Source organism: Penicillium nucicola (genome assembly GCF_028828085.1).
Source record: "Penicillium nucicola strain IBT 29836 chromosome Unknown utg000002l, whole genome shotgun sequence".
NCBI classification, from domain to species: Eukaryota; Fungi; Ascomycota; class Eurotiomycetes; order Eurotiales; family Aspergillaceae; genus Penicillium; species Penicillium nucicola.
The window spans coordinates 4,496,114-4,508,357 of NW_026643126.1; the positions used below are offsets into that span (position 1 = coordinate 4,496,114).

Below are 12,244 nucleotides of genomic sequence, written 5' to 3' on the forward strand. Positions count from 1 at the left end.
GCCTAACCATTCATGCGCCGAAAAGCCTTGAAAACTTCATTTTCCCAGTCAGAGAAAGCCACGATAACCCATTCAAATATACCCGCACAGTAGAGTGCAACACACTGACCCAACCAAAGTCCCCTTATACTCCAGCCATGGAAAGCAAGATAAGCACCTAGTGGTAAAGCGAAGCAGTAATAGCTTACGATATTGACAGTAGCACCTAAGTGCTGTCGACCCATACCTCGAAGGCTTCCACCGCAACTACCATTCAGGCCATCCGCAATCTGAAACAACGCGACTATAACTATTCTACGTTGAACTACAGTGTAATTCTGAACCCCTCCATAGTTAAGAGAGCGGGAGCTAGGCTGAAAACCGACTAGCGTACACTGTTATTCAGGAAAACGGACACTGTTATTCAGAACTCTCCTCCTATCACTCACATACTATTTTTACTTTCTGAAGGCTGCATGGAAATCACAACAATCTTAATTCTAACTCTGCAAGTTTTGCAATCGCCGTATTCAAATTTGAGTGGTTTTATTTAAGACTGCTATTTCCGACTGTAGAATGTCTAGCCTTCCGACTATACTTACAACCACCTAACTCAAATATATTTCTAACCACAATCCAAGTAGAATACTAAGGAATTATATTAGTACCAAGTTAATACAGATTTAGGTCCTATCCTTTCTAAGTATATAATACCCTATATTAAGCAGTTGTATACTATCACTACAGTACCTTAATATCTTACAATATCGGATTGCTCACATTTCTAACCAGTGTTATCATATTAATCCATAAACAGACTAGCGTACGGTGACATTTAGGGGAACCTATAATTATACTAATATCCACTATTCTACTTCTAATTAAATTTATATATCTATACCATCTACTATTTTTACTAGATTCTATAATGTCACAATCTAATCACGATCATATAAATTCTGCCACGGAGCCTAAAATTAAGACTAATAACCCCTTGCCGTCGTATCTATAAGTGCTACCGGAACTTAGGGTAGTCCTATATATAACCTATAGTTCCTACTATATTCGAACCAGTCTCTCTCGCTATCTTCGTAACAAATATTATATTAAGAGTCAATAGCGGCAAACCATCGAGTCCGCACGAGAATTAGCTTGCGTGGCACAATACAGCACTGGAGTCATCCAGCCTCAAGATGGGATTTGTGAGATTCGCGGGTTGCCGACCGTGCTCGGGTTCATCTGCCACTTCCCCGATTGCGACGTTCGCTCTACTAGTAAGGACCGGATCCGCCAATATTATAAAAAGTATTATTAGTGGTAGGTCGCGTAGTAGGGGGCGATTCTATGGTATAAGGCCTTTATATAGACGCTCTTTCTCTAGAAACAAAGCTAATAGTACTTTGCTATAGTTCTTACCGACTAGATTCCGACCTCCAACCCTTAATATATATATCGGCATACTAACGCTCCTACTTATATACCACCATCTAGTTCCGAGATACCCCCTTCGTCAGCTCTTACCGGCGATATATAGAAATAGATCATAGGCCGATACTAGAAGAGTCTCTCTCAATTATCGCGGAAGTCTATCGCCGCAGCGCGCTATATATCCGAGGTCACTCCCTTTATAAAGCGGGCCGGTATCTATATCTACCTTAAAGGGCTCGAGGTCAAAGATCTTAGTCCTAGCTATCGAATACCACGATAGGACTAGGAGGCTTTACTTTTTATTATTTGCGAAAGCGTCTAACGTATTCTCGAGGGAGCAATATGTTACGGACATACCAGGCACCAATCAGTATGGGACCGCAACTTGTTGATGGGCGGTCATGGACCAGTCGATCAACCAACCCACCAGGATCACGTGACGAACAGTCAGGAAGGTTACACCACAACGCTAGGTGCCGATAGGGCCACTTACGGCCCCCTCAGCACAAACACATATTCTCCCCCATAAGAATATTGGAATTACGTCAGCCTAACCACGTGATCATGCAAGTAGTAGATGGGTATGGTGGTTTACGAGTAGATCCTGCCAAGGCGCATCTACCAGTCTACCATCTACCATTCTACCAAGGAAGAACTAGGGATATATAGGACCTCATGTATCTAGTTTAGTTCTTCGTGTTCAATCATCCATTGTTACTTGTGTCTACCTTTGGAAACCTTCGTGACTCGTACAACTTAGTTATCACTTGACAACACTACGATCTAAGCCAATACTTCGGTATAGACTTGATCGGCGCTCTACTGGCATCGCTCCTCGATACCCTCAAAAGGACTTAGCCCGTATAAGGCCTGTTAGGCAACGGTACGGTTGAGAGACAGATCGTTGAGGTTGGAAGTCAGCAACCAGGCAAGTATAATCCAGCAAGTCTTCTAACATAGCGACGACCCGGAAGCAAGTGCGTAACACAATAGCGGTCTTAGTATATGACTAAGATATAGAGGTACGCTAGCTTAGTCGCTGTAACGCACGGCTTCTCAACACTTTTGCCTAGGGAGAAATATCCTAGGACCCCCTCTCCGATCTCTAGAATAAACGTACTGTTACGCACTTGCTTCTAGGTCGTCGCTATGTTAGAAGATTCCCTAGGTTATACTTGCCTTGTCTTGCTGACTTCCAATCTCAACGATCTGTCTCTCAACCGTACCGTTGCCTAACAGGCCTTATACGGGCTAAGTCCTTTTGAGGGTATCGAGGAGCGATGCTAAGTAGGGCGCCGAGTTAGTCTATACCGAGATATAGGCCTTCCCGTGGTGTTGTCAAGTTATAATCAAGTTATACGAGTCACAAAGGTTTCTGAATAGTAGACACAAGTAACAATGTTGGATTGAACACGAAGAACTAAACTAGATATATGAGGTCCTATATATATCCTTAGTTCTTCCCTAGTAGAATGGTAGATGGTAGACTGGTAGATGTGCCTTGGTAGGATCTACCCGTATACCATCATACCCATCTACTACCTGCATGATCACGTGGTCAGGCTAACGTAATTCTAATATTCTTATGGGGGAGAATATGTGTTTGTGCTGAGGGGGCCGTAAGTGGCTCTACCGGTACCTAGCGTTGTGGTGTAATCTGACTGCGTGTTATATGATCCTGATGGGTCGGTTGATCGACTGGTCTACGACCGCCTATCAACAAGTTGCGGCCCTATACTGATTGGTGCCTGGTATGTCCGTAACATAGCGGTAGCGAGGGGGATACGAATTCCCTGATTTAGTATTACCGCTATGTTAGGCAGTGTTTTAGAAGAATGGATAGGCTGTAGAATTCCTGGATAGACTTGGGGGGAGTGAAGTGAAGGGAGATAAGGTGGAATATATGCTATGGCTCGGGGGTGAGCGGCGGATGTTTAGGGAACGGAGTTCGAATGCAATTGCGGTGGTAGAGTGTATACTACGGTAGATAAGCGGCGAAATGCCAAGGTAAAGGGGACTTATACTCCTCTATAAGTGAGTTTCGGTTATACTATTGTCGGGGATGATATTAGCGAATATAGTAGAGGAGTAATTCAATCTACCGTAGAGGCTTATATAACCCTTGTATAAGGGTGGGGTTCGAGGAAATGCAAGATAGGTAGTATACGAGGACACGGTGAGCGGGCGGCCAGAAACGGCTCTCATTGCACCGCCGTCCTGCCGCTCTCGACCGCCTGCCCGTCTCCACCATCCCCTTGCCCCTTCGGGTTTGGTGCCTCGTCCGCGCCCCCGTTCGGGTTTAGTGCCACCTCTGGCCGCTTTTACCGTTCCCCAACCGGCACCTCCATCTATAAAACTCCGCTCGTCCTCCTCGCAGCTTTGTCGACGCACTTTCTCTTCTTTTTCCTGTCTGACTCCCTTTCTCTCGGCCCCCGTCAACCTCTACGCACTGACTTGCCACCTGATGCGTCGCCCCTTTCATTTCCACCGGAGATGCTGCTCGATCCACCGTTGAGCCCGTTCTGGCCGGCGTTGCCTGCAACGCGGGCTAATCCCTGGCGAGTTGATGCATTGAGATCATGAAGTCTTTGGACATATCGTGCAATATGATGCTAGCATCTCTGCCGACGGTTGATTATACTATGAAGCTCTCGAGAAAACCTCCTGTTGCGAGCCCTTCTTGCTGAGCGCTTCGGTCATTTCGCTGGCATTATTTTTGCGCGGCCGGAGAACAGTGTCTCAGAAATCCTCAATACACACGCTCCTGATTTGCTGTGGACCGTCCGAGGTTGCATTGTACAGCCCCCAGTCGTCCACGCAGGTCCGCTTGTTCGTGACTGCCTAGGGGTAAGACTTTCGTCATAGTCTATTTCTCCTGACCATTGTTACCCAGTCGACGAGACTTCGGACGACCATGCCGGCATACGGACCAATGGCGAAATTGCCGCATTCTAGCCTGGTCTCAATCGATGCCAAGTACTGCATCAGAAGGCTGACGATAGTCCATTCTACAGACGGCTGCCGACCACTGTGGAGCCGGGTCACAATAGGCCGCCACCGAGGTGTGCGGAAGCTTTTGCCGATGGCCTTCGGCCCCTTGATGTGCAACCGGTGTGGCTCTGCGCCTTGATATGACGATGAAACGGATCGAGTTGAATGCCGCGGTGAATTCTCTGCTCTATCTCACGGGAAATCCTTGTCTATAAAGGAGATGACAATATCCTTCCGATGGCTCAATCAATCCATCAGTTCCCCTTTCCCTCCCCCCTAACCCTGCTACACACTCAACCTCCAACCCCCCTTTCCCTCCCCAAAGCAACACCTTCAGGATTCTTCTAGCCATCTAGCTTTTTAAACATGTCAAACACCAACTTTCGCCTGGAATCGTTTCGTCCGTGGAATCCTTTCCAAGACAAAGCTCAGCCATTGCGCAATCCCCCTGGTACTTGTCGCTACCCAAGTCCAGTCTCGATCACTACCAGTCCGCCAAGCTCCAAATCTAGCGACTATGACTCGAAGAACCAAAAGATTCATTCCCACAAACCCGAGCGACACCCCCTTCCTGCCCGCCCGCCGACGGAGGTCTGCTTAGATGGGTTGCATTCGGAAGCTCAAACCACTCGACGGGAATCGAAGGGCTTAGATCAGACAAGTCCCGTTCTTATTGACCCGGAGCCTGTCAACTTCGAGAACATTTCGCAACCACAAAACATATTTGGTGCAGATGACCTCGCTTCTACACGATTTGCCGATGATATCCATTGGGAAAAAGAGCATCACCTCCTCGATATGGAATCGGGCAACTGGGATTCTGTGAATTTTGTCGGTCAAAATCCTCCTACTGTTGATCTTGGAATCCCTACTCAGCATGGAGAGACTCCAAATATTCAAACTATCGATCCTGCAATCCTAAATGACCATGCCTCTCCGGTTGTCGAACCGACTCAAACGACTACGAGGATCACCGGCATCGCAACGAACCCGGACGAATGTCCCGCGAAATCCATTCGCTCTCAGAGCAAAGTCTCATTTTTCGAACGCAGACAACGAAATTCAGAGGGGATGGTGGACACGGATTGCCAGCCCTCAATATCAAAGAAAAGCTCGGGTACGAGAAAAAGACATACAAGGATTGGCTCTTCTCGGCCCAAGAAAAGTTCCGTTCATCGTCCAAGCCTTTCTTTCCCCACAGTTCGTGCCCAATTCACGGCCCTTTCCGTCGAAGACCGACTACAGTTCCTGTCCTGGCTTTTTGAGGGTGCGTTAACCCATTGCGCTTCTACGCCTTCGAACACCGCTACCGCTTCTTCATCAAGCCAATGTGACGACATAAGCGACGACTATAGTCACACGAGCTTGAACATTGAAGCGGTTGATGCGCCGCACACCTCTTCGAGAAAGGGACTACGGTGGTCTCCGGAGGAAGATCGCCTTTTGATGAAGCTTAGAGACGAGCAAAACCTTGCTTGGTCGGAGGTGGTCAAGCGATTTTCACGAGAATTCCCCGGGCGGAGCGAGGGGTCAATAAAAGTGTACTGGAGCACAACAATGAAGAAAAGACGGCCATCTTTCCCCATTGTTCTTATTGCTTGACATAATCAACATTGAGACGCTACCGATAGAATCATCAGAATATGTAGAATTTTATGTGACGGGTCGATCAATTGCATAAGATGCATAGTTGAAACATGCTGGAACGATTCTAACCACGTATAGGAGGTGGAAATCGTGAGGACTAGGGCTCTGTAATTCGATCGGTCATCGCGACTTTTATTTGTTGAGATGTTTCAAGAAATTCACTTCCTGCTGGAATGGTACAATCAGAGCGGATGATAGCATTGGTCAATATCGAAATTTGTTGGCTTCATATTGTACAGAGGCACACAGGCTCCCAAATTGGAAAAACCTCGCTAGCCGGTATTGAGGATGGCCCACCAATGACAATATGGTTGATTCGGAGGATCTGTTGGAACGCTCCATGTGCTATGTATGACCTGTTACGACAGAGTTGTTCCGGTATGCTCAGATTTACCATACATAACATGTGAGTTTGGGATGGTCCGGAATGACCATGTATGACAATACAACGCGGGGAACTCGCGGTATTTTACCCCTCGTCTGAGATGACATAAGCTCGGCCGGCTCAGGGTGGGCTCAGGGTAAGCTCAGGGTAGGCTCAGGGTGGGCTCAGGGTAAGCTCAGGGTAGGCTCAGGGTAGGCTCAGGGTAGGCTCAGGGTAGGCTCAGGGTAGGCTCAGGGTAAGCTCAGGGTAAGCTCAGGGTAGGCTCAGGATTGGCTCAGGATTGGCTCAGGATTGGCTCAGGGTTGGCTCAGGGTAGGCCAGTCCGGTTGTACTTCAATGACCCAACGCCTCGGCTGGTCGACCAATGACCACCACACTATGAACTGCAAGAAAGCTGGCATTGTCATCGTTTCTCCGTCGCTTAAGAGACCTGCAGCATCAAGAAAGAGAAGATATACGAGATTCCTACCTCAGTTGCTTTCATGGGGACATATTTTAGAGATTCTTCTATTACATAGATAATGGACAAGTCGATATCTATCGCCGAGTTTATAAAGTGATATTTCTAATTTAGGTGCAAAGTAACACAATGAATCGATATCTGGAGAGCTTTGAGACTGAGTACCAAGCAAGAGCATCAATGGTATGCCGCGTATCCAAAGACTTCATCCCCTAATCAGTTATACAACCATCAAATCAAACCAGTGGAATTACACTATAGATGAATTTCTCCGGTGTGATGCCTGTACCCAGATTCCTTCCCCTGATAAACGCGTAGAGAGCGTTTTTAATACCTTTTGGAAAAGGCTTTTATCAATGGGAAGTCACAATACACTCTAACCGAAAAAAAGAAAACAGCCGTAGCAAAGTTATCTTCCTTGTCCACAGATACCACTCTGCCAAAAAGACGAGCAGTCCGTTCCAAAGATAAAGAAATACCTATAATAAAATCAAAGGCGATGTATGCAAGTTGATCTATCGAAAACGTGTATGACATTCTTGAGGTTATCATGTAATACTGACGTATGGTGAAAGGGGGTCTCTTTCCTTTAGCGAATGGCTTCCAGGAATTTGGTCTAGGTGGTATAGCGAGTATGATGAGGGAAACAGCGGGGAACTAGTAAGTGCAAGACGCGTGCAGAAATGGCTTGAAGTTTGCTCCATGATTTTCAATCCAAGGCTTTTGGACCTCTAACTTTGCTTCCAGCAGAAAGCCGAGCCCAAGGTAGCTGAAGCAATGCCGGATAGGCAATGCGGCTCCCAGCGCACTGTTCATAATTTCTACTAATTCAGGAACTCCTCCTGTCAGAGCTCAAGCATATAGATAATGCCGGTGTTTGGTCGCTGGCATATGCGACAGCCCAGGCATCCGCGTTCTGTTGCAGCTCAAAGAAAAAACCTTTATGTGTCACCCCGGGCCTTTGAATGCATGATTGGTGTCCAGAGAAACATACCGGTTGCTCCTAGGACGAAAGAAACCCTTCCTAGGAGCTTATCCGGAATCAGCGGACTGTAATCATCAAATCTGGCTACATATCTTGAGTTACTGTATACAATCTTTGAAACCAACAGACACTATAAGTTCTGGTTTTCCTCTTCTATGGACTCTCTAACTTCTACCCGTATAGCTTCAGATTATCTTGAACGTGTTGTGCTACAACAATCGCCCCTACATGCTGGATTTTTCTGCGTCGCAGTACCACTCGCCCTGAACTGAAACCGCCTTTTAGCAATACGCCTTCCGCTTCTGCGCCCGTTGAGAAGAGCGTTTGACATATCCTACTGCAGTGCATCGGGAGTGACAGTTTAGCACCAATTTTTATGTCCACACGCGTCCTATGGCTACCACACGTCTCGCTTAAACAGTTGGAATACAACGGTGGTAGCTTGCAATATTGACCAGTCCAACCACAATGCCTCTTCATTCTTGCCAATCATGCCGCAGTTTGAAAATTCGATGCAATCGTGAAGTTCCCCATTGTCAAGCTTGTGTCAGGCGTGGTAAATTGTGTGTTTATGCAATGAAAGGGTCAGACCGGAGACCTGCTCTCTCAGAGCTACGGCCAAATCAGCAAAAACAAGTGCAAGAAGGTGAATTTGGTGAATACCAAACTACATGGAAAGTACAAGAACCGCCAACCGAACAGGCTTTGCAACATGGAACGAGTACAGCTGAGGCGATGCACCACGTCGTAGGGTGTGCAGATGATGAATATATTCAGCACTTGGAGAAGAAGGGTTTCAAGCAAGATCAAAATCCGTCCTATGAGATACTACCAAATATTGTTGCGGCTACGGTGGCGGAGGAAGTTTCGTTTTCCCAATCAAATGGCCCTACCGCTGCTGAAGATATTATGGAGCGGGGTCGAAGCTTGTCAACCTCTCAAAAAACAAAGCCGTTTGCGCACATGACCCCTCCGGTAATGATCACAATCTATGAGGCTTTGAGACCCACGACTGACTGTCAACCAGACCTCTTTGCCTCCACCCCCGAATTTTAATTTTACCATAGCTGGGAAAAACATTTACGGCCCACCCACAATCCACCAACTCTTGTTGGTTCTAAGTTACCTTTTCATTTCTTCAATTCTTCCTACAGATACAGGCGCTCTGTGGAAGGTCATATGTCGCCGCGGCTGTGACTGGGAAGAGAGCTTTGTCTTGCTGAATGGTCATCTTCGAGGATGGCTAATCAGTGCCCGCGAAGCTTTGACTGAGTCTGACTGGCTGCACACAGTAACATTGGAAGATATAGAGCTCCAAACAAGGTATATATTGTTCATTATTGGGCAAAATGCATCCCCTCAGTCGAGCTTTTTAGCTGGAAGCTTGCAAGCCGAACACCCTCCGTACCGGCCGTTTGGATTGAGGGCAAGCGTCGCATTGATTTGTCATGTTTTTCAAGGCATACAGGCTGGTGAACTTGAGGGATATGAATCCAAGGAAATCTGGACTCGTGACCAAACCTTTCTGTCAACGATGGCATGTCGGCTCAAAGAATCGCCACTGTTTGGTGCCGAGGTCTCAATTTATCATTTACAGTCTATGAAACTAAGCCTACAGAGAGCTTTTCAGTGTGAAGAAATCCGTGTTTCCAGCATGGAACCCCGGATCCTGAGAATTGAAAGCCAATTAGAAGTGGCGGCATATTACCGACAGGCTTTTCTCGCCGTTGAACCCGATGTTGTTGCCAAAGATATTGGATTGGTTGAGTGAAGCTACTAATATCCCGACTATTTCTGGTACACTTCAGATTCGCAATATTGAAATGCGACGCGAAAGAAGTAGGTCAATTGATTCTAGACTCATTCGGTATCTGATATGGACTAAGGCAATCTAGCCTTGCGTCTTGCAGACATTTTCACATCACTTACGTCACAGCGCCTGGACGATGCTTTCCAATCAGTACGTGAGATCCTGAAGTCCAAAGCGGATAGAGTCGTTATCATTGAGATGTTTCATGTCAAGTCATTTGAAGAAACAAACAAATCAAACTAGTCCTGTAAGTCGCGGTACAACAAACTGAGCCGAAAGACTCCTAACTGTTGCAGATCCCACCAATGTTCGAGTTTTCCATGTTTGAAGCGGAATGAACCGAAACCTAACATGAATCTTTTGAGCCCTATATTCCAAGATAGTGAGAAGGTTGAGATTGTCAAACGGAAACAAGAAGCGTGAAGATTGGCCCGAAATGAGATGAAATGTTCATAATCTAAATTTGTAAACCCATGGGTCTGGAGGATTTCCATCGGTAGTATTGTTGATCGACCGCACTAAACGAGGATAAGTGCGGTGAATGAATGTGGTGATGAATACTTGATTACAGTTGTCGCCGTAAATTTGCTCTCAACAGTCACTTAACCCATTGTGGCTAAAGAAGTCCTCAAATTGTTCTCTACATATAAATGTAGCTTGCTTCCTGCCTTACTGTACACCAACCTTGAACTTTTTGAAATTCCCCTTTACGGCGCTGTTGCCTACTCCTTTTCCAACTCCAACTTAGGGATCACAACTTACTCCCTGCAACCTCCTGAATGAGACCACTCACATGCATGATTCTGTTGGCTGCCTCTGCTACCGCCGCACCTATCGCTATTCCTTTCTCCAAACATTTCCAACTCAAGTTCACAGGCGCCATCATCCAAGAGCATAACAACCTCTATGTTTACGCATACCACACGGGCGCAGGCACTTATGATGCAGCTCTGACCAAGGATCTAATTACTACTAGCTCTGTTTCTGAAAATGGTACCAAAGCTCCGTTCAATTTCCATGATGAATTACCTTCGTGTGTCTATGAGCTTAAAAAGGCATCGCGCGAAATGGGATATGAGGGCAACTGGAAAGCGGCCCTTGAAGAAGTCAAGCACGACTTCGTGGAACCGGGGAAACAAACAGATCTAGTACGAGAACTTACTTGCGAGGCAATCTCCTTTGTCAAAGAATACCAGCTTGTCACCGTGCCGCCAATTGCAAAGGAAACACCGGCGGCACCAAATATACTTGTCCGTACTCGCCCCTGGAACGTCACATACTTATTTGAATACGTACTAACAAACATTATCTAGCTTCGGGTTCGATCTCGATTAATGAAGGACAAGGAATTAATTGATCTTCAATCAAGCGCAACAGCTTACAGTGGTCAGAAGCAAGTGGCTTGGGTGGATGACTCGGTAAGACTCTAATATTATGGCTGTTCTCCAGAAGGCGGTCTATTTCTGGCATTTGACAGTTTGTGACTGGTATCATAATGTGCCTCGGCTTTTCTCCTTGAATCGCGATCATGGTGCCAGTATTCCCTCCAGGTGCAGGAAATCAAATTAATGGTGGAGTATATCAGATAGACACAGTAGCATTGGATTTCACTGCAAGGCACTACATATGAGGACTCTTTGATGAGTTATATTCTCCTTGGCTGTAGCGAGCTTGGTTAGAACTGAGATCGAAATGAAGAATCAAGTTCTGCTTGAAATTAACGAGGTATCGAAATCAAAAAATCTTACATCAATGGGCAAAAGCTTGATGCAGGAGGCACAAGCCGACAAGGTAGTTCCAGTGGCGGCTAAAGTGCTTCGAAATCAAGGGTTTGAAGAACGAGATAGAGATAATCTGGAACACAGCCACAAAACAGAATCACTGATTCCATGATTATTTCTCAATGGATAAGCGAAGGAGAGGTAGCATTGAAAGACCAGTATGGCGAGGTTCAAATTCATTTGAAAAAATTGACTTACTTTGACAAATTGATGAAAGCGCGTTCATCTCTTGATCTCACTAGCGTCCCCATCGTGGCCAGTCAAGGACGAGTGCGCGGAGCAGCTTAATTCCAAGAAGAATAGTAGTGGCTGACCATTTTGGAATTATCAACTACTATTGTTCTCTTGTCAGAACATTTGATGGAAATATGTATAGCCCGTGCAATAAAGATTCCCAGAAGGTCAATCCAACAGTAGCCCGTAGGTCCGTCAATTTCACTATCATCAGTCAGCCTCCTGCTAACAGCTCTATCAATGCTAGGAAAACATCTTGATCCTAGGGGCTCTCTTGCTCTCGGGAGCTTTTAAAAGGGTTCTAGGGGCAAAAAGGCAGCCTCTAGGAGTCGCGTGGCCCTAGGAAACCTGTCATGGCTCCTGGGGTCTAAAACCATCACCTCGAGGAACCAAAGTCACGTTCCTGTTGACGACCTGTTGATTCCTAAACGCGTAAGTGGCGCTCCTGGCGCTATAGCTCAGGCTTCTAGAAATGACTCGATTGCGCAGATTTATGCGCAGGATTGGTGAAGGTGTTGAGGGCTTTCCACGGATTCGAAAGGTA

The 12,244-nt window shown here is 46.3% G+C and overlaps 4 protein-coding genes across 4 annotated transcripts; all 4 read left to right on the plus strand.

The window, feature by feature from the left end:
* Nucleotides 1-3,986: 3,986 nt before the first annotated feature.
* N7511_003491 (uncharacterized protein) lies at nt 3,987-4,362 on the plus strand (the record flags this gene model as incomplete). Its single annotated transcript, XM_057125916.1, is given in 3 exon segments — nt 3,987-4,006; nt 4,056-4,254; nt 4,273-4,362. 3 exon segments carry the CDS (start codon nt 3,987-3,989, stop codon nt 4,360-4,362), a joined length of 309 nt encoding a protein of 102 aa, XP_056988075.1.
* A 402-nt stretch (nt 4,363-4,764) lies between these two features.
* N7511_003492 (SANT/Myb-like DNA-binding domain-containing protein) lies at nt 4,765-6,000 on the plus strand (the record flags this gene model as incomplete). The annotated part of the gene is made up of 1 exon (XM_057125917.1): nt 4,765-6,000. One exon carries the CDS (start codon nt 4,765-4,767, stop codon nt 5,998-6,000), a length of 1,236 nt encoding a protein of 411 aa, XP_056988076.1.
* A 2,451-nt stretch (nt 6,001-8,451) lies between these two features.
* On the plus strand, nt 8,452-8,931 carry N7511_003493 (uncharacterized protein; the record flags this gene model as incomplete). The annotated part of the gene is made up of 1 exon (XM_057125918.1): nt 8,452-8,931. One exon carries the CDS (start codon nt 8,452-8,454, stop codon nt 8,929-8,931), a length of 480 nt encoding a protein of 159 aa, XP_056988077.1.
* A 1,533-nt stretch (nt 8,932-10,464) lies between these two features.
* On the plus strand, nt 10,465-10,998 carry N7511_003494 (uncharacterized protein; the record flags this gene model as incomplete). The annotated part of the gene is made up of 1 exon (XM_057125919.1): nt 10,465-10,998. The coding sequence occupies one exon, from the start codon at nt 10,465-10,467 to the stop codon at nt 10,996-10,998; it is 534 nt and encodes a 177-aa protein (XP_056988078.1).
* Nucleotides 10,999-12,244: the final 1,246 nt, after the last annotated feature.